General features: G+C 50.9%; 10 protein-coding genes across 10 annotated transcripts; 5 read left to right on the forward strand and 5 right to left on the reverse strand.

The window, feature by feature from the left end:
• Positions 1-601: 601 nt before the first annotated feature.
• On the reverse strand, positions 602-1,702 carry MGL_1077 (uncharacterized protein; the record flags this gene model as incomplete). Its single annotated transcript, XM_001731757.1, has 1 exon — positions 602-1,702. One exon carries the CDS (start codon positions 1,700-1,702, stop codon positions 602-604), a length of 1,101 nt encoding a protein of 366 aa, XP_001731809.1.
• Positions 1,703-2,068: 366 nt separating this feature from the next.
• Positions 2,069-2,965, reverse strand: MGL_1078 (uncharacterized protein; the record flags this gene model as incomplete). The annotated part of the gene is made up of 1 exon (XM_001731758.1): positions 2,069-2,965. One exon carries the CDS (start codon positions 2,963-2,965, stop codon positions 2,069-2,071), a length of 897 nt encoding a protein of 298 aa, XP_001731810.1.
• Positions 2,966-6,486: 3,521 nt separating this feature from the next.
• On the reverse strand, positions 6,487-8,551 carry MGL_1079 (uncharacterized protein; the record flags this gene model as incomplete). Its single annotated transcript, XM_001731759.1, has 2 exons — positions 6,487-8,258; positions 8,299-8,551. 2 exons carry the CDS (start codon positions 8,549-8,551, stop codon positions 6,487-6,489), a joined length of 2,025 nt encoding a protein of 674 aa, XP_001731811.1.
• Positions 8,552-8,900: 349 nt separating this feature from the next.
• MGL_1080 (uncharacterized protein) lies at positions 8,901-9,714 on the forward strand (the record flags this gene model as incomplete). Its single annotated transcript, XM_001731760.1, has 3 exons — positions 8,901-9,065; positions 9,114-9,206; positions 9,274-9,714. The coding sequence occupies 3 exons, from the start codon at positions 8,901-8,903 to the stop codon at positions 9,712-9,714; spliced, it is 699 nt and encodes a 232-aa protein (XP_001731812.1).
• A 7-nt stretch (positions 9,715-9,721) lies between these two features.
• On the forward strand, positions 9,722-10,897 carry MGL_1081 (uncharacterized protein; the record flags this gene model as incomplete). Its single annotated transcript, XM_001731761.1, has 1 exon — positions 9,722-10,897. The coding sequence occupies one exon, from the start codon at positions 9,722-9,724 to the stop codon at positions 10,895-10,897; it is 1,176 nt and encodes a 391-aa protein (XP_001731813.1).
• A 264-nt stretch (positions 10,898-11,161) lies between these two features.
• MGL_1082 (uncharacterized protein) lies at positions 11,162-11,998 on the reverse strand (the record flags this gene model as incomplete). The annotated part of the gene is made up of 1 exon (XM_001731762.1): positions 11,162-11,998. One exon carries the CDS (start codon positions 11,996-11,998, stop codon positions 11,162-11,164), a length of 837 nt encoding a protein of 278 aa, XP_001731814.1.
• Positions 11,999-12,494: 496 nt separating this feature from the next.
• MGL_1083 (uncharacterized protein) lies at positions 12,495-12,788 on the forward strand (the record flags this gene model as incomplete). The annotated part of the gene is made up of 1 exon (XM_001731763.1): positions 12,495-12,788. One exon carries the CDS (start codon positions 12,495-12,497, stop codon positions 12,786-12,788), a length of 294 nt encoding a protein of 97 aa, XP_001731815.1.
• A 1,143-nt stretch (positions 12,789-13,931) lies between these two features.
• MGL_1084 (uncharacterized protein) lies at positions 13,932-17,615 on the forward strand (the record flags this gene model as incomplete). Its single annotated transcript, XM_001731764.1, has 1 exon — positions 13,932-17,615. The coding sequence occupies one exon, from the start codon at positions 13,932-13,934 to the stop codon at positions 17,613-17,615; it is 3,684 nt and encodes a 1,227-aa protein (XP_001731816.1).
• Positions 17,616-17,876: 261 nt separating this feature from the next.
• On the reverse strand, positions 17,877-18,515 carry MGL_1085 (uncharacterized protein; the record flags this gene model as incomplete). The annotated part of the gene is made up of 1 exon (XM_001731765.1): positions 17,877-18,515. The coding sequence occupies one exon, from the start codon at positions 18,513-18,515 to the stop codon at positions 17,877-17,879; it is 639 nt and encodes a 212-aa protein (XP_001731817.1).
• An 848-nt stretch (positions 18,516-19,363) lies between these two features.
• Positions 19,364-23,014, forward strand: MGL_1086 (uncharacterized protein; the record flags this gene model as incomplete). Its single annotated transcript, XM_001731766.1, has 1 exon — positions 19,364-23,014. One exon carries the CDS (start codon positions 19,364-19,366, stop codon positions 23,012-23,014), a length of 3,651 nt encoding a protein of 1,216 aa, XP_001731818.1.
• Positions 23,015-23,601: the final 587 nt, after the last annotated feature.

Genomic DNA, 23,601 nt, shown 5'->3' on the forward strand with positions numbered 1-23,601 from the left:
ACCAGAATGACGATACAAATAGAGCCCTCCGAGACCCGCGCTTTGCGCCGTTTTTTTGACAGTAATCATTATTTGGTCGTTGGAGCAAGTAAAGATCGAACCAAATTCGGGAACAAGGTGCTCAGATGGTATATCCACACGCACCTGCCTGTGACACCGGTGCATCCTGAATTACTTAATATTGAGGGGATTTCCACGATCACGGACGTGGGCCAAGCGATTGCCACACAAAAGACGAGCCTTTCTATTGTAACACCGCCAAGAGTGACCCTCTCAGTATTGCAAAAGTATGTGAACAGCATCAATGCTAGTGCTTTCTGGCTTCAGCCTGGCTCCGCAGATACAGCGGTGACTCTGTGGATCCATCAGCAACCTTCTCATATACAGGATAAGATCATTTACACAGGTTCGTGCATTTTAGTACATGGTTCCGGGTTGCTACGAGGTCTTGAAAGATTATAGTAACAGAACGGGGAGTTAACAAATGGGGTGAAACGACAGTCAGAGAACTGAAGGGCAACAATAGTGCGCGAAGGAATGAGCAGAAATAACAATATATGCAGCATATTCTCTCCCTCTCATATAATCGCAGGATAAGAGACTAAGAGCTAGAGTTGACACGATTCAATGTTTGGGTGGAGTAGTCGCCGGTGGATACAGTATTAGTCGCAGGTGTTTGTGACGCGGTTTGACTTGGTGAAGTGATGCCGGCCACTTTGTGAGATGGAAGCCACATGTACATTGATAGAGGTGAACGTTCGTCTTCGGCTAAACTTGCATTCCGTTCCAAATGATTTGTGTTCACGGAAAGCTCAGCTGGCGTCGACTGCAAAGCAGTGCCAGAGTGAGACGTTCCCGGCGGTATAGTTCCATTAGGGGATGTGCTGTTATCAGGCCTAACTGTAAGCAACGTGGGGTTCACCTGTGTACCTGTGCCAGGTGGCTGAGTCCTCTCGGATATCAAAGTGCCCATTCGAGGGTTTTCCTCAACTGCCTGTTCAGCTTCTTGAGCATACGCAGGCATGGAAGGTGGAGTTGTCGGCTCCAAGCCAGCATTTGTTACGCGCAAAGCTTCAGGTACATACGACTCATGCGGGGCTTGGTGAGCGACAGACACCGACGGGTCTTCCGGGATGATGTGAGTCTGCCAAGGCACATCCGCCTCCAATGGATGTGTGATAAAGCCCGGAGCATCAAGTGAGTCTTGGCGTGCTTGCGAATGAATGGGTGCAGCGAATGCAGTTTGTGTCGGATCTGTTGGCACAGCCATCGGTGCATCGTACATATCCTGCTCCATGTGGATCGGCGTGCCAGAGTCCCATGAGCTCGACAAAGGCATAGTGGCTGGATTATTAGCTCGCGTACGTGCATGGCGATCCACGCCACCGCCTCCCATACCAGTTTCGGCGTACATATCATCCAAAGCACGTGTGGCACGATTACGTCGAATGCGATGAATCAGGTACCAAAGAACACCTAGAATCAGGGCGAGTCCCACAACACCTCCAACAACACCTCCTGCTACGGGGCCTGCTGGTGTACTGGAATCGTTCTTCTCAGGCTCTGGTGAGTTTGTTTGGGGCGGCGGCGGTGCATAAGACGTCGATGTGCGTTCCAGCGTCACTGTCCTCCCAGGCGCTTCAACAGAACTTGTATGACTGACCACAGTCGTTACTTCCTGTCGGGGCATCAAATGAGACATTGCCGGTGTTGGAGTCGGTACTCCTTGCTTTTTTGCATATTGGGTGGGCATGAACAATACAGGTAGGCTTCTTCTCGAGGCACACCAGAGGATCAGCACGTCTCCTGCCGCGACTGCTTGTGGAAATAGTGGCTGAGGAAACCTCGTCTCTGAATTGATTCCAGTACGACGAGGCTCGCTGAAATGACAGTACGTGATTGGCTATATCTGAACTGGAAAAATTAGTTTCTTGTTGCTATTCGCATAAGCAAAGGAATGCCAAGTCGTAATCAGAGCGCGGCGGCGCAAGTGCAAGACAAGTAATGCCTACTTCAAAAATTGATCTCGAATAGCAAAACGAATTGATACTAAAACAACTGATCTTCGTTACTGATACTGCGGCGGCGTTATATCTTGGTGTATGATAGGGGTAAGACTTGACAAACTGTGGTTTTTCTGGTGACGCCGAAGATTGGAATGAACACTAAAGCATCGACCGCAACCTGGTACATCGCACCGGTATGGCTTCTCGCCTGTGTGAGAATGTATGTGTGTTCGTAGGCTAGATGGTCGCGAGAACCGCTTTTGACAGTAACTGCATTCGAACTTTCCAGCATGCGAGTTGGATGGTTTTGATTTGCATACAAAGTTTTTGTTAGGAATAGATATTGCGGCTTCAGTCTCCGGAGGTCTGCTTTCGGCAGAAGACGATGGTTCACCGTAAAACTGTGCAAGTGAAAACGGGCCGTTAGGTGATCGCTCGTGATCCTCAGGCAAGAGGAGCGATGAAACTTGCATAGGGGATTTCCTCGGTAGAGTCTCCAAGCCTGTGCCGCGTTCTTCATCTATACTGATCTCTGATGTGCCCATTTTTGGCGTGTAAGGAAATCCTTCACTAGTCCCACTGGCAGCAGAGTAAGAGGAAAAACTTCGCGATAAAGAACGAGGATGGTATTCGTCGTGCGGTTCGGGTATGCTGATCGGTGCAGATGGCTGTTGCTCAGCAGCAGTCTCTTTCATAAGCAAACAGTCGCCTCTAGGCAACGATCGGTTAGGAGCATGTCGGATTCGTCCGCCTTGAGAGCGGGAAGGTCCAGCACGTTCACTAATGGAGAGACGCGATAACGATGCGTAGTGTGCATGGTGCGCGGGACCACATGAATCCCACGATAGTTGCGAAGGCAAGCACTGCACATCAGAGGTATGAATCGAGCTTGGTCCCTCACCGGTATGATCGTTGTATTCATCGTCCATTTTCATGCGCTGAAGAATCACTGGTAACATCGAACTTGATGAATGCGGCGACGAAGTCAAGAATGGATCTTCACGAGACGAACATATCAAACTCGAACTGTAGGGTTGAACAGCCGAGCGCGCGCGCCGACGGGTCGGTGTTTTACTCGGTGAAGGGGTTTGTAAAGAAATGCTAGAGAACGGGCCCAGCATGCGCGGGGCCGACATAGGATGCATTAATACGGGAGGCTGCTGTAAATCATGCGTATACGACTTGTTAGCGGATGGTCGCAAGTCACCATCACATAGTTCATCACCAAGCACATCACGGATTCTCGGTAACTTAGTTGATGAGCATGAGGAGCCAAAGGTATGTGTATCTAGACGAGGGGGTGGTGTAGACGGCCCAAAAGAGAATGGCATGGAGCCACCGTCAAACCAATTCAATCCGAATGTCGTGCCAGACCACGCAGAGAGTAAGTTGTATATGCGGATAACTAGTTTTTTTTCGCAATAAGGCAGCAGGCTCAGGATCGGAACTCGGAGGTCGGAAGATATGTCCAGTGCCGAAAACGTGGTGGCTGTGGCAATTTTTTTGGTCTGTGCGCGCGTCTCTCGAGCCATTGGCAGCAGCCAAGGCACAATTGGTATTGGCTCGTTGAGGAGCGGAAGTTTATCAAATATGCCGCGAGACATTGAAAATTGGGCCAACACGCGCCTGTGTAACCGTCAGTAATATATCCGTTAAGACTAATTTCCGCACATCATCAAATGAGGTAACGTTGGTTCGTTGACCTATCCAAACTACCAAGGCCCTGCTTTTCTTGGACGAATGGGAGAGAAAATGTCATATGGCTGTAAGCACGTTCCGGGATTTGTTCAACCGGTGTCTGGCATGGTCCGAGTGATAGATTTTCTAGCACTTCGTGTCTATGTTGACGCGACTCCCTAGTTAATGAGCTCGGTGCTGCGCATGAGAACTTCGCTGAGTCCGCTAGCCACATCTTAGCGACCTGTCTGTACTTCTTTTTAAAAAGGGACATGCTATTCTTTCGCGCGTATGGTAAGACTAGGAATAATCTTCATTATAGATCGTAATGTTGATTGGATTTGCCATGTGAGCTAGATGACCAAACATTAAGCAAGATTCCTTCTCAATGGGCGTAGCTAGTGGATACACGTTCGTATGCTAAGTTTGAGCAGCGTATCTATGTCCATGCCAACCTACTCGAATGAAGCCAATATCTGTGCGACGTCTCGCAAACCCGTTCATTTCATCTACTAGTTTATTCGATAAGCAAAATGCAGCGACATAAAAAGCTTCTCTGGCGGGATAATATATGATCGAACGAGCTATTCAGTAAGTAATTCCAATGTCTATTTCTCTGGCAGTAAGCAAATGTATCTCAAATGATGATAATGGGAATTTCTTTCAGTAACGAGAGCCTGTTGATTATCTTTTTATCTTCATGAAGATACGTTCAATGTCATAGTAAGTATTTTCCTATTAAAAAGAACTAAGAAATCCATCTATGGGCGCAACTTCTTGTCATCTTCGAAATGCTAAATGTTCAAGTATGCGTTTCTCTATGTTTAGTTTCAGTTGCGATAAAGATTCTAGAAGAACCGGAAATGGCTCCGAAAAAAAACCTTGATCAAAAACAGAGTCCCAATTAACCACACAAGTTCAATTAATAACAAATATCTGATGCCTTGGTTCAGGTTTATGAGCAGGCATGCATTATTTCTATCGTGTGCACAGATCTATGCGAAACTCTAATAATGATACATCCAAAAGGATGAAACTCCCATTTGGCAACTGATGCAACAATATTTCTGTGAGGCTCAATTGTGTCATGAAATACTTTTGATAACGAAAGAATCATATCCTGCAGATTATAATGGAATTCATTCACGTAAGACACCTGATTAGAACTCGTAGAGCCACTCCATCTTGGACATTTAGGTTAAATGAACCTCCCTTGCGTAGGATTAAAAGGGCAACAAACGAGAATATAATGAAAAGATATACACAGGAAAATGAAAAAAAAGATTTGCATAGAAGAGGCCGGTCATCGCATCACAGATTTGAATGATGAAAGTATCAAGTCTACCATGTAATGCTGTCGCTCCAGTGTCGAAACAACAGACATGGATTAACTTTATTTCTCCACAATGTAACTTTAATGTATGTAATTGGCAGACTCGAGAGAAGTACGAACCCCACAAATTAATGACCAGGTTTTTAAGAGCCCGCTTACGTGCCCTAGACGCGTCAAGCCGAGGACGATACCATTTCAACTCAACCGCGATAAGATGTTGTTCGTACGCATGATCAAACGTACAAAAACCGTTTGTGAATATACGCGCGCCGAATAATAAAAGAAAAACGAATGCGAATAATATATGCGTGTTTCAGCTTATATTAGCGTTAGGCTTGGCGTTACAACAATCTAGAATAAGACAATATATGCTCTGATCCTTCACATTAGAATCCTATCAAACATGAGAAAGACGATGCCGATCCACTTTCGTTATTGGCATGAACTTGTGCGAGCTTCATATGATTGCTCTTTTCCGATAAACTCCTTAGAATCGCATGTCGCTAGTAACATTGACTTCGTGGTTTTCCAGGATGCTCATGCAGTAAAGAAAATTTGGAACAAAGTTCAAAATCGAAGGTAGATTTGCATTACATTTTGTACTACTTTTAGGCATGAATTGTATAGTTGTTGTGTTGGGTCACGTCGATCGTGTTTGGTGGTCCTGTTGCTAGCAGTCGAAGCGAAAAAAAAAAAAAAAAAAATCTTGCTGTTTAAGGCCAAGTTTTGATTTCATCGAAAATGAGACTGAGTGGGTATAATAAGTTCGTTGAGTAGACGCGACTTGGTGCAAGCTCATTTTGTCATACATAGTAATATGAGATGCTGAGGTGCCGAAACTCATGAAATTGGGATCGAGCCCCAGTATCATATGTTTCGAATTAAGCAGCTGAGCTAGATGAGCTGATGAGTCAATTTGGAATGCGTTTTGATGCGAGTAAAGTCGTAACTTTGAAGATGTATTGTTTGCTAAAATATAGATTTATTCTACTATGTGGTGCCGCTGTCGTGGTAGATATGACAAGCATAGACCCTGGCACCAAAACTGGGAGCACATGCTCCGAAGCTGTCGGTAAAATTAGGCATTGACAGACAGTTAGGGACAAGGACTAAGGTCAGGCAAACACGTAACCGCTTAACCCGAAGTCACACACGCATGCCGCTCGGATCATGCAGATCATGCAGTCGCTGAGATCTGCTCGAGTCAAATAGCAAAGTTACGCTACGGCTGTGGAGATGACTGAATTCGGGTCAATTTACACAAGCATTGATTCAGTTTATGACATAGTCCTGGGTAAATGCACGCCATTACATCGAATATGGCTCCATCGCACATGTCTCTATACACAGGCTTTCGCTGCACGAAAGACCAACTGTTCAAGGCATTAAAACTTCGATCGCAATGTCTAGGACTGCGTCTGGAAAAGGACAAAAAAAAATCGGCCAAGCGCAGAGTTTGCGGCAAAGCCATCATTTCCTGGCGGCACGATCGTCTAGTTTACTTCTCAATCGGAAATCCATGGTGGCTAAATGCCGTTCGCTCAAGGGACCAGGCGCTGGCGGAGGTCCGCCTGGTCCAAAGCGATCAGGGCTCCGAATGCACCGCCATTTGGCCTCTTGCAGTTCGTTCGTTGGATAATGAATAGGAACAGGTTCCCCCTTGGATGATGGCCCAAACGATAGATTATCTTGAGAGAATGTAGACGTTGCCGGGAGTGTAGGAAAAGAAGATTGACCCCAGCTTCCACTCAAACGACTGAGATTTTCTGGAGTGGCCTCGTCGATGTCAAACACTTCGTTGTCATCCTCATCATCATCATAATGATCGTCGTCATGATCATCGTCGGCATCATCATCATCAAACTGTTCGCTGGCATCATGGACAAAATCAGACGTGTTTTCCTCTCTCCAAAACTTGTCCTTGACCCTGTTTCCCGACCTGGAAGTGCCACGGCTTGATGCACTGTTCTGTGTCTGTGGGTTGCCTCGCGACTGTTTTCGATTTGGGTGGCCATCATAAACCATGAATCCCATTTGATGCTTGCGTTGGTTCCAATTAAATGTGCGCGACACCGAATGGAACCATGTACCCGTTTCATTCTCGGGCGTGACGGTGGGGAACGGGTATGGAGACGCGGTAATTTTGATGTGGTCCCCGCGGCAAATTTCAATCCGGCCACGTCCATCAAAACTGGCCCATGCGTTGCTCCTGGAGTTGTGTGGGACAGCGATTCGCAGCTCCATACTGTCTGGCACAAGCATCGGACGAAATGAGAGTGTGTGTGGACAAATAGGGGTTATCAACATGGCTGGTATGAAAGGATGTACTAATGAGCCACCAGCCGAGAGGGAATAAGCAGTGGAGCCTGTTGGCGTAGATATACAGAGACCATCTGCATGGGCAGTGGTTAAATGCATGTCGTCGGCAAACACCTCCAACATTGTAACATACGGGCTGGGGCCGCGATCCACCACAAGATCATTCAGAAACTCGAACGACTCAACCGGTCGAGTTCTGAACAAATGCACGTGCTCATCATGGAAGAGAGGCGCATCTTCAGGCGCATCAGCCCCTGGCTCCATTTCCACACAGTACCACCCACATTCCTTAACTTCCTGTAAGATCGAGTCTGCACTGTCGGGCTTGGGGGCCTTGCGGCGCCGGGAACGTGGCTTTGAGTTCAGAGTATCAATTGCACGGTACACAGTAGCACGGAACCGCATGCGCATATTGAGGAGAATGCCGTTTGTGATGGCAGAGTCCAAGACCGATGGGTAGTCATCGAAGCAAAATGGCGTCAAGAAGCCTAGCGAACCCAAAGAAAAAGGAATCACTGGTGGAACACTTGACTGGAATAGCCACGAGGCAAATAGAACGGTTCCATCGCCGCCAAGGGTAAGAACCAGGTCGAACAGTGTAGGAGACAGTGTACACATATCACTCGTCCAGAACCGCAGCTGGCCCTCATCTACGTTGAAACACTGGTGCGATGTCTCGGGGGTACCTGATTCCCGAAACGATGTGAACAAGTGAGGATAGTCTCGCTGCATGCCTTCGACATCGAAACGTTTGGAGTGACGTAACTGTTCGTCCACGTATACAATCAAACCACGTTTCCGATCTTTACGCGCACGGTTCATGAGCCACAAGCTCACTTCACGCGTCAACCTGACCAGATTGTTGTCGCGCGCCTTGGTGATAATCAAAACACTTTCAGCATTGGAATTTACCCTTGCACGATCTGATGGTCAGTTTCCTGCCTCTAGGATTTGTGTACACACATAACTGCTTGTGCATGGCGCGCACAAAAATGGATGTCTGTGCGAGCTTCTGCGTAAGACAGCGAAGCAGATCGCCATCTTTGGCGTCATCCATATCTAGAATATCCTGTTGTTGCTGCTCGTAGGGCAACTCTTGCTTGGGACAGGTATCTGGATACGTCTTGTGTAGATGTTTTTGGCTTTCTTGCAAAACACCCTGAATTGAGGGCGGGTGCTCGGGTGTGTACTCGACTTGGTCTGTGTCCTGCGCCATTCGTCACGCACCTTTTACAAGACCGACGTCAGCCAATGTCAAATGTGGATGGCGATCTGCGATTGTGGATGAATGCACGTGTTAGTTGAATAAAGGGCACGAAACAACAGGCAGATTGCAGCGTTCTCCCGAAGTGATGACTAAAATATATCTGGGCGTTATCTCCTATCCATAGTCGTCGTGTGGATGTCGGTGATGTGGACGCTGGGTCGGACTTGGTTGCGTTTCACGTCCAACCATCTGGTGCCAGTGTGGTCTGACAACCAATTTGCCGCGAGAGAGAAAGAGACAGAATAGCGCGAAAGAAAGGCATAGATCAAGAGAAAGTCGAGTGCGGGTATAGCGAATCATGGCGCGGTTTGAAGCGGCATCTCTGATGAGCGCGCGCGTGCTCACATTGTATGGCATGCTTTCAACAATTGCATTTGGAGCCATGATATACAAAGCCCGGCATGAACAGCTGGACCTTTTCATGGCATCTGCATGGGTGCACAGAAGTAACGGTTGTCTACTGGTATGTTTGGCTGCGTGCGGGATACATGCAATGCTCACGACGTAATAGATTCTATCAAACTTTGTGGTGTATGTGCTCGTGCTACTATCTAAAGTTGCACAACTTATATTCTTAGGTCCCCTTGGGCGACAGGAAGTGCAGGTATGTGTGATTGTGCATGCGTATGGCGTGCTGTCAAAGTGACGCGTCCCATCTAACACTTCGTCAGTCTGTACAAGAATCTCTCACGATGTTGCTCTTTGATCTGCTGATCGTCTCATCTGTAAGACAATTCCGTTCAGATCTACTATTCTTTTACTTCGGATGTGTTTTGCTGCTAGTAGCTGTCTTGCAAAACATGTGCAGCGTGCGCATCGACACCCTGGGGCAAATGACTACTTTCCCTCGCTTCTTTCACATACGCATGCTTGGACTGCTTGCATTTATTCAGTCATTCCTGGCAATCTTGATTCCCATTGCCATTCTGCTAATGCCGCAGGATGCCGGTCCTATTGGCATTGTATCACAATACTTTATATCACTTATGGTCATGCAGGTCAACTTGTTCGCACAAATTGCCCTCTACTATTGCGAATACGTCGCACTTACAAGCGAAGGGCCTTGTGGACGAAAAAAGCCGCTATGTGTTCTTCATTGGATATGTACGTGACATTGTCATGCTACTCGTATATCCGTTCAGCATCGTCCTTTCTTTCCTGTTCGTTAACATGCATGTGGTGTTTCTTCCATTTGGCACCTTTCGGCAGTTCATACTCCTTGCGTACTCTGTGTACAAAAAGACGCTTCAGCTCCTGCGCTTTCGTGCCGCCACGCGCGATATGGACCGGAAGTATCCCCCGCTGTCTCAGTCCGACGTCGTGCAGATGCATGACAAGACATGCATTATTTGCCGCGAGGACTTTGACGTAGATTCCCGTTCGCTGGCCGATACACCTCGAAAGCTGCCATGCAGTCACGTCTTTCATTTCCGGTGCTTGCACTCTTGGCTCGAGCGTCAGCAGAATTGTCCCACATGTCGTCGAGATGTCCTGGCGCCAACTCCAGCTGCACAGAACACTTCTGATCCTAATACTGTACCGACGCAAACACCAGAACCATCTCCTTTGTCGGACGCTCAGACACCTGATCATCTTGGTGCTACATCTGGACTGTTTCGCGAGCAAGCATCGCAGCAGCAAGTTAGTCACGATGCAGCTCAGCAAACCATGCCAGCGGGCAGCATCGAGTCAACGTCTTTGCAGTCGCTGATCTCACGATTGTCTCCCCAAGCCGAAGCAACTTCTTCCCGTGATACCCTACCGTCAATGTCAGCCCCTCTTTCCCCGGAGGCAAGCAGCTCCCGCACCCGTCCAGAGTACCATCTTCCTGTAAAAGATGACTCCACGGCGGCTGGTTTGGATCCCCGCGAAGCTGTTCGACAGGCTGCGCTCAAACGCTTTGGTACTCGAGAGCACACTCTAACAGCGACTAATCATAAGGACACGGCAACACCTGGCTTGATACCACTCTTTGACCCTGCATCAATTCACGACTTTTCCTCGCGGGTCGAGTCCAAGCTGCCGCATCCATTGGTCAGTTGGGCTGCATCGAGATCGTCCCTCGCACCGGATCTGTCCTTGTCTACGGAGCAGCTGGCGCAAATCACCGACGAACATTTGCGAAGGCGACTTTGTGTTTTACAAGATACAAATGCTACGTTGGAGCGCACAATTGCGCAGATCCAAGAAGTATTACGGCCATCCGCCACTGCTCCTTACGACACGGTCGACGGTAATGACGTCGACCACCCCAACAGCAGCCCTCACAAGGGCAAGTCTCGTGATCTAGCGTAGCAGAAGACCATATTCACATAGGCTTTCTGTATAGATATTATGTATGTTTGGCTTGTCCAAAATTTGAATAAGCTCTTTGCGAATTCAATGGGAGTACCATGTTGCTTTTCTGTGCGATGTGAATCACTGTTTCAGCACGTTACGCAGGGTATGGAAAGAGGAAGAAAAAAAGCACATATACGCCAGCGTTTGTACGCATTCGCATATACGCAATGCGAATGCACTCATGCACGGCCTTGCATGGGGTGGGTGGGTGGAATGGCATTACTTCTTTTTGGGTGTCTTGAGCTTAATCTGCTCATCATTGATAAAGACACCTTTGCCTTTGTACGGTTCCGGCTTTCGGAACTGGCGCACACTCTGAGCGAACTGACCAAGTAGCTCCTTATTTGCGCTTGAGAGCTTAATGGTTGTAGGTGAGGGAGTTTCAGCCTGAACTCCATACGGAATCGGGACCAAAACAGGGTGCGAATATCCAAGACGCAAATGAAGACGCTGATTTGGACCGGATGCTTCAATGAGGCGCTTCACGCGATCAATCTCAGTCTGCTTTTGCTCGGCTGCATACCAATGACCACGACCACGCTCCAGCTCAACCTCAAGTGGATGCTTGCGAGGCAAAGGATCAGGCTCAATACTCGCACGATAACCAACACCGACGAGGCGAAGCGTGACCTCATGGCCATCCTGGGCACCCTTGATAGCATTTGCACACAGTGCGCGAGTCAAGCCCCAAATTCCTCGTTGTAACTTGATGTCCTCATTTTCCACGGCAAATGTCACATTGCGTTGTTTGGTCTCGGGGTTATCGGCCCAGACCATGTTGACAAAATGATGCAATGGCACGACAACCTCGCCCTTCGGCCCATTGAAGACGAGGGTCTTTGCCCGACGCATGAGTGCAGATAGTGGTCGTGTCGGCCTCGGTTGCGGTGGGAAGTCCAGGATCGAAAGCTTGATCGACTCAGGTATAGTGATCGGCTTACGACGGGTATGAATAGATCGCACAGCACATCGAAGCAATGAAGGATGCAGGGATCCTATCGAACCATGGTATACGTGCGCGTGGCACCACAAGCCTGGCGTCCATACACCTCGCATGGGCACTCACGTTAATTGTTCGCACACACACAGAGTGTTGTCCCACGCAGAAACAGCAAGCCGGTCTCACTAAGCAAGCTCGCTATTACCTTCTTGGCTTGATTCGCTGATGGCCGAAATTCACTCAATCAATCACAGACGCCTGTGCACGCCCACACCTGGACCAAATGCAAGCGTGCCACGCCGCTACATGCTGAGTCAGCCGACAAGGAAAACTATATCGAGTCACGTGAAATAGATCTGGCCTGCTCACTGGTCCGCCGAGGGAGCAATCACTTCCACTCCAGCTTCTTCACCGTTGCTATATACCAGAAGGTGTGTATTCGCGATAGAGAGAAAAAGCGAGGGAGAGCGGGTGTACGCCAAAGGCGCAAAGCGCAGTGACATGATGAAGGGCTTTGTATTCTTTGCATTCCAGTGTGTCCGGCGCCGCCATGGTGACATGGCCAGTCTCTCTCGCGCAATTCATGAACATTGGAACTAACGGAAACTGTAGATGGCTGAGCGTCTCACCCTTCGCAAGCGTAACCCCTACAACACCCGGTCGAACCGCCGGCGCGTTGTGAAGACGCCTAGCGGGCATCTGCGCTACCTTCACTTGAAGAAGTTGCCTACTGCCCCCAAGTGCGGTGACTGTCACACCAAGCTCCAGGGCATCAAGGCTATGCGTCCTCGTGCATACGCCACGCTCTCTAAGCGTGACAAGACAGTCCAGCGCGCCTACGGTGGTAGCCGCTGCGCTGACTGTGTTCGCACTCGGTATGTATCGTCTTTATGTGCATCAGTGTGACGTGTGCGTCTGGTTCTAACGTATGACAGTGTTGTTCGTGCATTCCTTGTGGAAGAGTCGAAGATTGTGAAGAATGTCATCAAGGCGCAGCAGGCCAAGGCCCAGCAGTAAGCGAATGTCTAGAAGCATTTGATTATTGTTTCTTCCTATTTACAAAATTGTCCTTATGTATACATACGCCTCTTGTGTATAGTCTGCGGACTTGATGAAGTAGGGGTGATGGTTTAGCCGTTTTTACGGTGTCATGTAGGGATACATGTCTTGTAGCACCAATCAATGATGGTGCTGATGCAGAACTGAAGTTGCGACACGTTAAAAGTGCGTTCGTGCATCCGTCTACAGGAGTGAGTGATGGTCAACTTGCGCCAGTGTCAACATATGAGGTACACCTGATATAGGGCATGGGGTATCTTGCCGCGAATTCGGGCATCGTTTGCTGAAAGGAATGGTTGAATCCCCTTTGACCTTGCGAATAGCCAAAGAACTGCAAATCAGGAGTACATACCACCTATCGTCTGCAGCATGGAACCCAGCAACTCCTCTTACTAATGAACCGCTACTAGTCTCCCACCCGGTCTGAGAAGGACGTTTGGCGCCGCTCGCATGGCGCGCGCTTATAGAAAGGCATTCAAACTCGCGGACCTTAGCGCAGTGATCGTGGAATTATGCGTCTGGCCTACCAGATTACGTTAATGATGAGATGCCATGTTCTGGCCTTTGTAGCTCGTTGCAGCCACCCACACGTAATGGCTTAATTTCGTTAGACACGGCTTACGAAAAAAAAACTTGCCCAATCAGACAACAGATGTTGCAACAGATGCGAAAGTTACAATGAAACCTATTTGTTGCTGACGAAGACCATCGGAGGCCCCACACACTACGTTATTTGGAAACTCCAACCTTGTGTGGGAATCTTTGTATCGCCTTGAGTATCAAAGACACTGAGGCCTGCAGAGGGTTGCTCTTGATTACGTGACTTTACGAACGTACAAATACGCTGTTACTTGGCGATTTGATACGTGTGTGTGGGCTTGGCAGCGCGTCCTGCTCCCCACGAACCGGTCACGCTGAGTCTGGGAATCGTGCCTCTCGTCAAAGTGTCACTAGTGCGGGCACGTCGTTTGTATAGCATTATACGACGCCATGATCTTTGATATTGGGCACGAATCGCACGATGTGAATCCAAGCCTGCCAGAATTTCGCGTTGAGACAGGTCCGGACCTGTTTAGTACACCGCAGTCATCTCATATGAATGAATCGTCACATGAGGGGGATTCAAATCGAATTGGGGTGAAGCGGTCAGCTGATACAATGGACAACAGTAGTAATGAGATTGACAATGCATGTGAGTCGTCTTCTACGAGTAAGGTCTTGAAAGAGACCACTGGCGGTCAAAAGCAAAAATCTACGCGCGGCGCACGCGCTTGTACCAATTGCCATCGACTTAAGATGAAGTGCGAGGTCAGCGAGAATGGTGGGCCATGCCAGCGTTGCGCACGCAGTGGACATGAATGTATATTTCTTGAAAGCAATCGCGGACGTAAGTCTGATAAACGGCGCAAGTCTGAGGCAACACAGCAGAATTTGAAAAAGGTTGAAGAGCTTTTTGTCTCATTGTTGCAGAATGCTTATGAGCTGAGCCACTCACCGCTGAGCTGTGAAACAACGCACCCTGTGTCACCATATCCTATATCCTTGGGAACTACTATGAATGAGGCGGCTGGCTCTCCCCAATCTGGCAGTGCCACGACGACGGCAATATCACCAACGACTGTCGATATGCTCGTGACACGAGTTCAAAGTCTGCTATCAATGGAGCGTGTCACTAACGATCCACGCTCAATTCATACAGTCGCAGAGCAGGCAGCCAAATTTATGCAGCAGATGGGCATGCTGGAAGACAGTATGATGGTGCGTGTGCTCGATACCAGTGAAGAAGGCTTGTTGAAGCATGTCGTTCGAACTGCGATTTCCGGGCATACTTTTGCACCGCATCCGCCTTTGTCGAAACCAGCAAGGTCTGAGACGGTGGATTCTATGCAAGTGCCGCATTTGCCTGACAACACATTGAACCCTCTCGGTCTCTTCGCTGAGGCAAGCCTGCAAAATTGGCATAGGCAGCAAGCAGACAACGGGCGGAATGCATCGACCTCGCGCCCCTCTTCGATGGCCGATTCCACGCACCCAGACGGTAGAGGGCAAGAGGGCAGCAGCACGGAGCCAGAGAATTCATCGCAGGAGGCACGCGGGATGCCAAGGCGTTCTTCACAATTTGGGGTGGCAAATGACGCGTACTTTCATCCTAGTTCCATGTCAGATCTGCGTACGTCGGAAAATGGAACGGAGTCCCCCCCGGAGCTATTGACGGAGGGGATCATCTCATCGGAGGAAGCTCTGGAGCTCTTTCGTATCTTTTTCCACCATTGCTCACTGCACATGTTCCTCCTAGATCCTGAGTGGCACACGCCGACGCTTGTATGCTCGCGTTCACCCTTCCTGTTCACATGCGTTTGTGCGGTGGCATCCAAGTTTTATACACGGCGACCGGATTTGTACGTTCAATGCCAACGCCGTGCAATAAAAGGAGCGTTTGATGCGATGAGTCATGGTTTCAAATCACCAGATATCGTGCAAGGTTTCCTCTTACTCACACTTTACAACCAGCCTGTTGAGCGATACGAAGAAGATCGGACTTGGCTGTTTGCTGGTGTGGCGATCCGCATGGCACAAGACCTGAATTTGCACCGCAAATGTGTGATGTCAGCGGAAGCAAGAGCTGACGAGCCTACGATGCGTGATGTGCTCAATCGAGAACGGACATGGTATATCTGCTTTTGTGTGGACCGGACGCTGAGCGCTCAGATGGGCAAGCCGTACAGTATTCGGGAAGATTTTTTGATCCGGCACGCGTCTGAGTGGTGTGTCCAGCGCTTTAGCCGGCCCTGGGACCTAGGCATTTGTGCTCTCGTTGATTTATTGCGCGTACAGACGAGGCAGCTAGATTTTTTGTACTCGTCAACTGTGACGCCATCCGGCTTGAACATCGACTTGGACTATCCGGCGATTCTCCCATCTTTTAATGAGCAACTGACAGAGACCATGCAGTACTGGTACCGGCTTGGACTCGACTCTGTTAGGCGCACGTTGCAGCCACCACTAACCCACGAGTCGGCGCGGCCATCGTCACAAACAGAGCCACAGCCCCATTTCTATTCGCACTCTCACGCTCCTTCTTACACGCATGCCCGTTCACATCCACATCTACATACTATGCCCCTAAATGCATTAGGCTCTCGGAATAACCCACCCGGGCCCCCCTGTACCCACTCCGAGACACCCTCACGAGCTACAGCTTCACCTGTCAACCTGACTTGCGTCGCACCCAGCCCGCATGCGTCGCATTCACATTCTGCCTTGGACAGTGAACCCGATGTTCCGCACAGAGGTGTACCGCCAAATAACAAATGTGGAGATGGAATCCATTCGCTCATCCCAGCGCTTGACCGCGTTGTGACGCATCTGGATCATACAGGCACGGCCGACACACTGCGTGCGTCGGCGCTCCTGGCGCTGCATGAAGCAGGGCCACCAGCTGACGACGCTGATCTGGCTACTCGTTCTATGTACTATATTGCACGACAAGCGCCGTTGCGATACAATTATGCTGTGTTGGTGCTGAATTCATTTGGCCTGCAATATGCACTTGAACACCCATCGGACGGCGCTTCTGCTGACAAGCCGCAATACCTCGTGCGCTGTGTTCATGCTGCGAAAGAAATCATTGCGACAGTAAAATGCGGCATGCGGGAAATCTTGCGTTATGCCCCAGATCCAACGTTCGTGGCTGTGGCGTATGCATGTGTCTTTCTTCTGAAGCTCATCCGACCGGTGTTTTCTCGCTACATCAATGAAGACGAGATTCTTGCCCTTGTCAACTACACCATCGAGGTTCTGGAAGAGGCGGCAGTCGACGCGTCACATACACCTGCTCTTTATGCGTCCTTCCTCCGGATGCTCGTCGAATCACGATTAGATCAACGTTCTGGCGAAGCAACATACAACTCGTCGCCCTTAGACAAGTCTTCCGACAAGGGACCAAGGCGGACTGCCACCTCTATGGACGGCGTCGCTCAGGGGATTCCTGAATCACATGAATTCTACAGGATGCAAGGAACGACCATGGCACCACCACCTTCCGCAGAGGCTGGATCTGCTCATGATACGACGCATGGGTCCAGGTTGAACAAATCGACCATGGCACCGTCGACGTCAACGCATGTTTCAATGGACCAGGATCCATCACTCTCGTCTTCCCGGCCGCCAGCCATGACTGTAAACCCCTCGCAGGTGAATCCTATGGCAGCTGAGATTGCCTCAAGAGACCAAAATCAGCATCCTCCGAGCAAAAGCCTGTCAGGTTCTCATCATTGCGACACTAATGAGCATCGGCTGCCGACAGCTATATCTATGCCGCCTTTGTCAACAACGCCGAGCCCGGCAGAGTTCCACAACAAATTGCATGACGCACCTGGTCCTACGCAAGATACCCTCTCTGATCTACATGGCTGGGATGCTTTGCAGTATGCCAAAGCACAGGGTGTCGAAGTGAACCGTGTGTTGGACGACAGTTTCTGGACATCGTTGCTACCGCCAGGCTACGGTAGTGGTGTTGTCGGCAGTGGACTCGGTTCAACGACAAATGCATTTGACTTGAATCGTGACGTCGATCTGTTTAAACCTGCGTCACACTGGGGAAGTTCACGAGCCGCACTTACACCTGGAGCAACGCGGCCATCTTCACCGACGCTTTTGCACATGCCGTTGTAACAAAAGAGAAGGAGTAGTTACAGAAAAAGAAAATCGTCAAGATACTGCAGACGCATGTGCACGTGTGCAAAGAACTCGATGTGCGATCCGGACCATCCTGGGTAGGAAGCTCTGGGCGGGCGGGACTGTGTCCATGAACAAGAGCGACAGAATAGAAATTGTATAACAGAGACGTTCCATGTGCACTTACGTTTCATTTTGAGCTCGAGATATAGAGATACCCTTTACATGATCATTGAAGCCAACTATCTCTGAATAGCGTCAGACAGGCACGACTCGTTCAAGCCAACTGCCCAAATCGGTAATTTCGGCAGGACACGCCGAGTGTGGCATACGATATTCGTGCCCCTCAGCCAGTTTTCCGAAGCCCAGGGATGATTGCACATAATCAAACGAGCGGCGTGCATACTTGTAGTCCACAAGCGGATCCACCGTGCCCTGTGCCTGGAAGAAAGGAAATGTGTGCTTACTGTGCATTGAAGCCATTTTTTGGTGCAATGGAAGCCATGTCGACAACGCGGCAATGCCTGCGGGGCGCTCTTGCGCCGTTAAGCCCATCAGCTGAGCCATAACGCCGCCTTGACTGAATCCAGCCAGCACGATACGATTCATCGGCACCTTATGCCCATTGAGACCAGGTGCACTACCATTCGTCTCCTGAGCAACCAAGTCCCAGATGGCTGCAGCGCTTTTTCTCATACCCGATTCATCTTCACCTTGGTCTAAATCTGTGAGTGAATAGAGATCGAACCAAGATGTCATGGACATGCCCATATTGATAGTGACGGGCTGGACTGGAGCTGTCGGTAGCACGAACCGGATATGCTGCAGAGCCTGGTTGCGTCCAAGGGCCCGGGCCACATCCAGCCAACCTTGTGCAGTATCGCCCAAACCATGCATGATAAATACTGTCGCTGAGGGCATGCCGCCTGCTGCTGGCGGCACAACCACCGTCCTCAAAGCCGCTGTCGTCATCGTCGCTTCCACGTCCACGCTTCGATCGATTTGGACTAATAAAATAATAATATTATTAATAATATAATGTGGCTCGATATGCTCGAGATCATGTAGGCCTCAACCTCCAGCCACGGGACCTGACGCTTCCACTTACTCTCTCGCTCCTTGTCCTCCACATCTCGGCGTGTAAAAGCACGAGTCCTCGTTAACGTGGCTCCGTCCACCTAGAGGGGCGCTCGCGAGAATGCTTCGTAAACATTAGGTAATCTGAATAACACGTGCTTGCACACAACCACATTCTCCCTGTCGAGTTCCCAGACAGGCAGGCAGGCCGTGCATACTGTCACGACCTGGGCGTCGGAAGCCGTGTGTGAGTTTGAGCGTGCTTACGACGTCTTCTCAGACAGGAGAACAGATCCTGGCATCGTGGTACGATGGTGATATCGAAACGCGCGGGTGGACGCCGTGCTGCTGGCGGCGCAGCAGCACAGGCTGCACCGCCCGTGAACCGTGGAATTGCCAAGGCCGACTGGCGCGAAGGCTTTAAGAAACCACAGGCAGGCGTCTCTGACATGACGCTGTTGACACAGATTACCAACGAAGCTGTGAATGACAACTTGCACAAGCGCTTTTCCAATGCTGAGATCTATGTGCGTATAAATGGCTGTACTTGGTGACTGACTCTGTAGACATACATCGGGAATGTTTTGATATCTGTAAACCCATTCCGAGATCTTGGCATATACACGGACGAAATCTTGCGCTCTTACCGCGGCAAGAATCGCTTGGAGATGCCGCCGCATGTATATGCCATTGCCGAGGGTGCATACTACAACATGCTGGCCTACAAGGAGAATCAGTGCGTGATTATTTCTGGAGAATCAGGAGCCGGCAAGACAGAGGCAGCGAAGCGGATCATGCAATACATTGCGGCGGTCAGTGGCGATACGACAGGCACGGGCAGCACAAGTTCCGGCATTCATACGATCAAGGACATGGTGCTGGCGACCAATCCACTGCTAGAGAGTTTCGGATGCGCCAAAACGCTACGAAATAACAACAGCTCGCGGCACGGAAAATACCTCGAGATCATGTTTGATGCTAATGGCTCGCCCGTGGGTGCCACAATTACGAACTATTTGCTCGAGAAGGCCCGTGTTGTCGGTCAGATCCGCAACGAGCGCAACTTCCATATCTTTTACCAGCTGACGAAAGCTGCGTCGCCACAGCAGCGCGAACTGTTTGGGCTACAGGGCCCAGAGGCATATGCGTATACGGCTGATAGTCAGTGTCTGGATGTGCCTGGTATCGATGACCATGCCGACTTTGCGGCAGCCTTTGAGGCCATGCGGATCATTGGACTTACCGATGACGAACAAATGAGTATGGTGCGCATGCTCGCAACAATTCTGTGGCTCGGGAACGTGCACTTTGTGGAAAATGCTCAGGGCGATGCAGAGCTCGCGAATCCAGACGTGACGGCGTTCTGTGCGTACTTGCTCGAAGTGGACCCATCAGCTGTGCAGCGAGCCTTGACACAGCGCATTATGGAGACACAGCGCGGTGGACGGCGTGGGTCTGTGTACGAAGTGCCACTGAACCCGACGCAGGCTGCGGCTGTGCGTGATGCACTAAGCAAGGCCATCTACAACAACCTATTTGACTGGATTGTCGCCCGGATCAACAGATCGTTGCAGGCACAGAGTCAGACGGCGGCCTCCGTGATTGGAGTGTTGGACATTTACGGCTTTGAAATCTTTGAAAACAACTCGTTCGAGCAGTTGTGCATCAACTATGTAAATGAGAAGCTCCAGCAGATCTTTATCGAGCTGACACTCAAGAAGGAGCAAGAAGAATATGCTCAGGAGCAAATCCAATGGACGCCCATCCAATACTTCAACAACAAGATTGTGTGCGACTTGATTGAGGCGAAACGGCCGCCTGGCATCTTTTCTGCTCTCAACGATGCGGTCGCAACGGCACATGCCGATTCATCTGCGGCCGACAACTCGTTCATGCAGCGCACGTCCATGCTCTCGAGCAATCCACACTTCGAGGCCCGTGGATCCAAGTTCCTTGTCCGGCACTATGCAGGTGATGTCATGTACAACGTCCAGGGCATGACAGAGAAGAACAAGGATGCCCTGCTCAAAGACATTCTGAACCTCGTGGACAGCTCGTCCAATGCATTCTTGATCGGCCTGTTCCCTGAAAGGCCAGATCCTAACAGCAAGAAACGGCCGCCGTCGGCAGGTGACCGGATCAAAGCGAGTGCCAATGCGCTAGTGGACAATTTGATGCAAGCCCAGCCGTCCTATATCCGCACGATCAAACCCAACCAGAACAAAAGCCCCACGGAGTACGACACACAGGCGGTCCTGCACCAGATCAAGTACCTGGGTCTGCGGGAAAACATTCGCGTCCGCCGCGCAGGATTTGCATACCGGAACACGTTTGAAAAGATTGTGCAGCGTTTCTATCTCTTGTCACGAGCGACATCGTATGCAGGTGACTATATCTGGCAAGGCGATGCGCGCAGCGGCTGTGAGCGCATCTTCCTTGATACAGGCATTGCGCGTGACGAATGGCAGCTCGGTGTCACGAAGGGCTTCATCAAGAACCCCGAGACGCTCTTTGCACTCGAGACCATGCGCGATCGATACTGGCACAACATGGCCATGCGAATCCAGCGGGCATGGCGTGCCTTTATGCGGCGACGAGAAGAGAGCGCACGGCGCATCCAGCGTGCATGGCGTCGAAGCCGAGAGGGCCACGAGTTCCTCGAGCTCCGCGAGTACGGACATCAACTGCTCGCTGGTCGCAAGGAACGCCGTCGCTTCAGTCTCATCAGCATGCGCCGCTTTATGGGGGATTACCTGGATTTGAATGGGTCGTCTGCCGAGGGCCGCATGCTCCGGGCCTCGGCAAACCTGCCGCCTAACGAGCCGATCGTGTTTAGTGCGCGCGCGCAGCTCCTTGTGTCGCGACTAGGACGCACGTCCATCCCAAGTCCGCGCTTCTTGCTGATGTCGCCGCGCGCCGTGTACATTCTAGTAACGCATCTCGTGAACAAGCGGCCCCAAACAACATGTGAGCGAGTGATTCCACTCAGCACGATCCGGCAAGTCGGTCTCTCGACGCTGCGGGATGACTGGATCGTGCTGCAAGTCGGCACAGACGAAGGCGACCCTCTCTTGCATTGCGATTTCAAAACAGAGTTTGTGGCGTATCTCTTGCAGCAGACAGGCGGTCGCACACACGTTGTTATTGCGCCGCAACTAGAGTATGTGCGCAAGGGCCGCAAAAAGGCACATGTGTCGTTCCGTAAAGACGAGTCGATTCCTGTGGGTGATGTGTACAAGAGTTCCATTGTGTCTGTCGGCTCCGGCGAGCCACCGACGAGTGTCTCACGCCCACCGGCGAAGAAACTGCCGCGCTCTGCACAACCAAGCACCAAGCGCCGCACGACATCGCGACCTGTGACGTCTCGACGACCTGTGCCAACGGTTTTGCCTACAACAACAGCTAGTCGCGGCCTTCCACCCGCGCCAGGCGGCACGGCGTCTGCATCTGCGCTTGCGGTGCCGACGACTTCCACCGTTGCTCCTGCTTCATCAGCGTCAGGGAATGCATCTGGCGCACGACACGTCCCAGCGCCCCCGCCTGTCTCGGGTGGTAGTGGTTTGCCACCTTATTTGCAGGCCCCTGCCACTTCAGCGCCATCGTCAGGCATGCCGTCGTATTTGCAACGCGCAGTTCCCGCTGCACCTACTGCGCCTGCTGCGCCTGCCGCGTCTGCTGCGCCTACAGCCGCTCAGTCAACGTCAGGCATACCATCATACCTAGGTTCCTCCACGACCAAGTTGGCCCCTCCAGTGACGGTGCAGCAACTGGGCTCGTCTTCCACTGCACAGACCCGCAGCGTACCAGCACCCCCTAGTGCGTCGGCTACACCAGCAGTGGCTACTCCGGCACTTGCTCCTGTCAAGGCTGCACCGCTGCCGCCACCGCCGCCCACGGGTCGCCGTCTTCCTCGCTACCGCGCCTTGTACGATTTCGAGACGCAAGAGGCCGGTGAGCTGCCACTCAGAACAGGCGACATTGTCGAACTGGAGGAGAAAGAAGAAAATGGCTGGTGGCTCGTCAAGAAAGGTAGCACAGAGGGTTGGTCGCCCGCTGACTACTTGGAATTAATTGCTGAACCTGCAGCAGCCAAGCCACGACCACCCCCGCCCGCTAAGCCTGCAAGCGCCAAGCCTGCCGCCGCTCCAGCGAGAGTGAGTCAGTCGTCTGTCACCTCGTCATGGACCCCACCCGATTCTCACGCGGCACCTGTGGCTGTAATGCCAGGCATGGGTGATCCTGGTGGCTTTGCTGCCATACTTGCGCGGAAAAAGGCTGAGCGTGCAGCAGCCGCAGAACAGGCACACGTTCCAGAATAGGCGAGTTGTATCCAATACCTTGCTTCTTTTTGATGCTCTAGCTTTTTGTTTCGGTAGCATGACAAACATGAGGCGCAGATACGTGTAGAAAATGTCACATGGTAAGTCTTGGTGGCTTTAGGTTCCGAACCCCTGCCCGTGCCCTTCTTCTCCCACGAAGCCATCGCGGAGAGAGTAGCACCAGATGGGGACGTGCAAAGGACGCGGGATTATGTAAGCATCGCACGCCCCTTATCCCCACGATCATCATCCACTCCTGTGATCAGGTTGAGACGCACGTCGTCGTTGCCGCAAACGTTGAGGACCTGCTACCTCTGTAACGCAAAAATTCAGTGGCTGCTGCCTTTGTGCCGAGTGCAGCTACGATGGCTGATGTGGTCCAAATAGCATCGCCAGCCCCTGACCCACTCACTGGAAAAGAGCCGCCCCTGCAACCCTCTTTGCCACCTGCCACACCTCCGAATGATGCGCTCGAACGCACTGGCAAGGTGGTATCGTCACGCGCGCGGCCACGAGCGCCCATGCAAGTTCAAGATATTCTTTGGTACGTTCGCAACTTCTCTTGTTAGCTGACTTGTTATCAGGGT

The sequence above is a fragment of the Malassezia globosa genome, assembly GCF_000181695.2.
Source record: "Malassezia globosa CBS 7966 chromosome Unknown mgl_sf_2.1, whole genome shotgun sequence".
Taxonomy (NCBI): Eukaryota; Fungi; Basidiomycota; class Malasseziomycetes; order Malasseziales; family Malasseziaceae; genus Malassezia; species Malassezia globosa.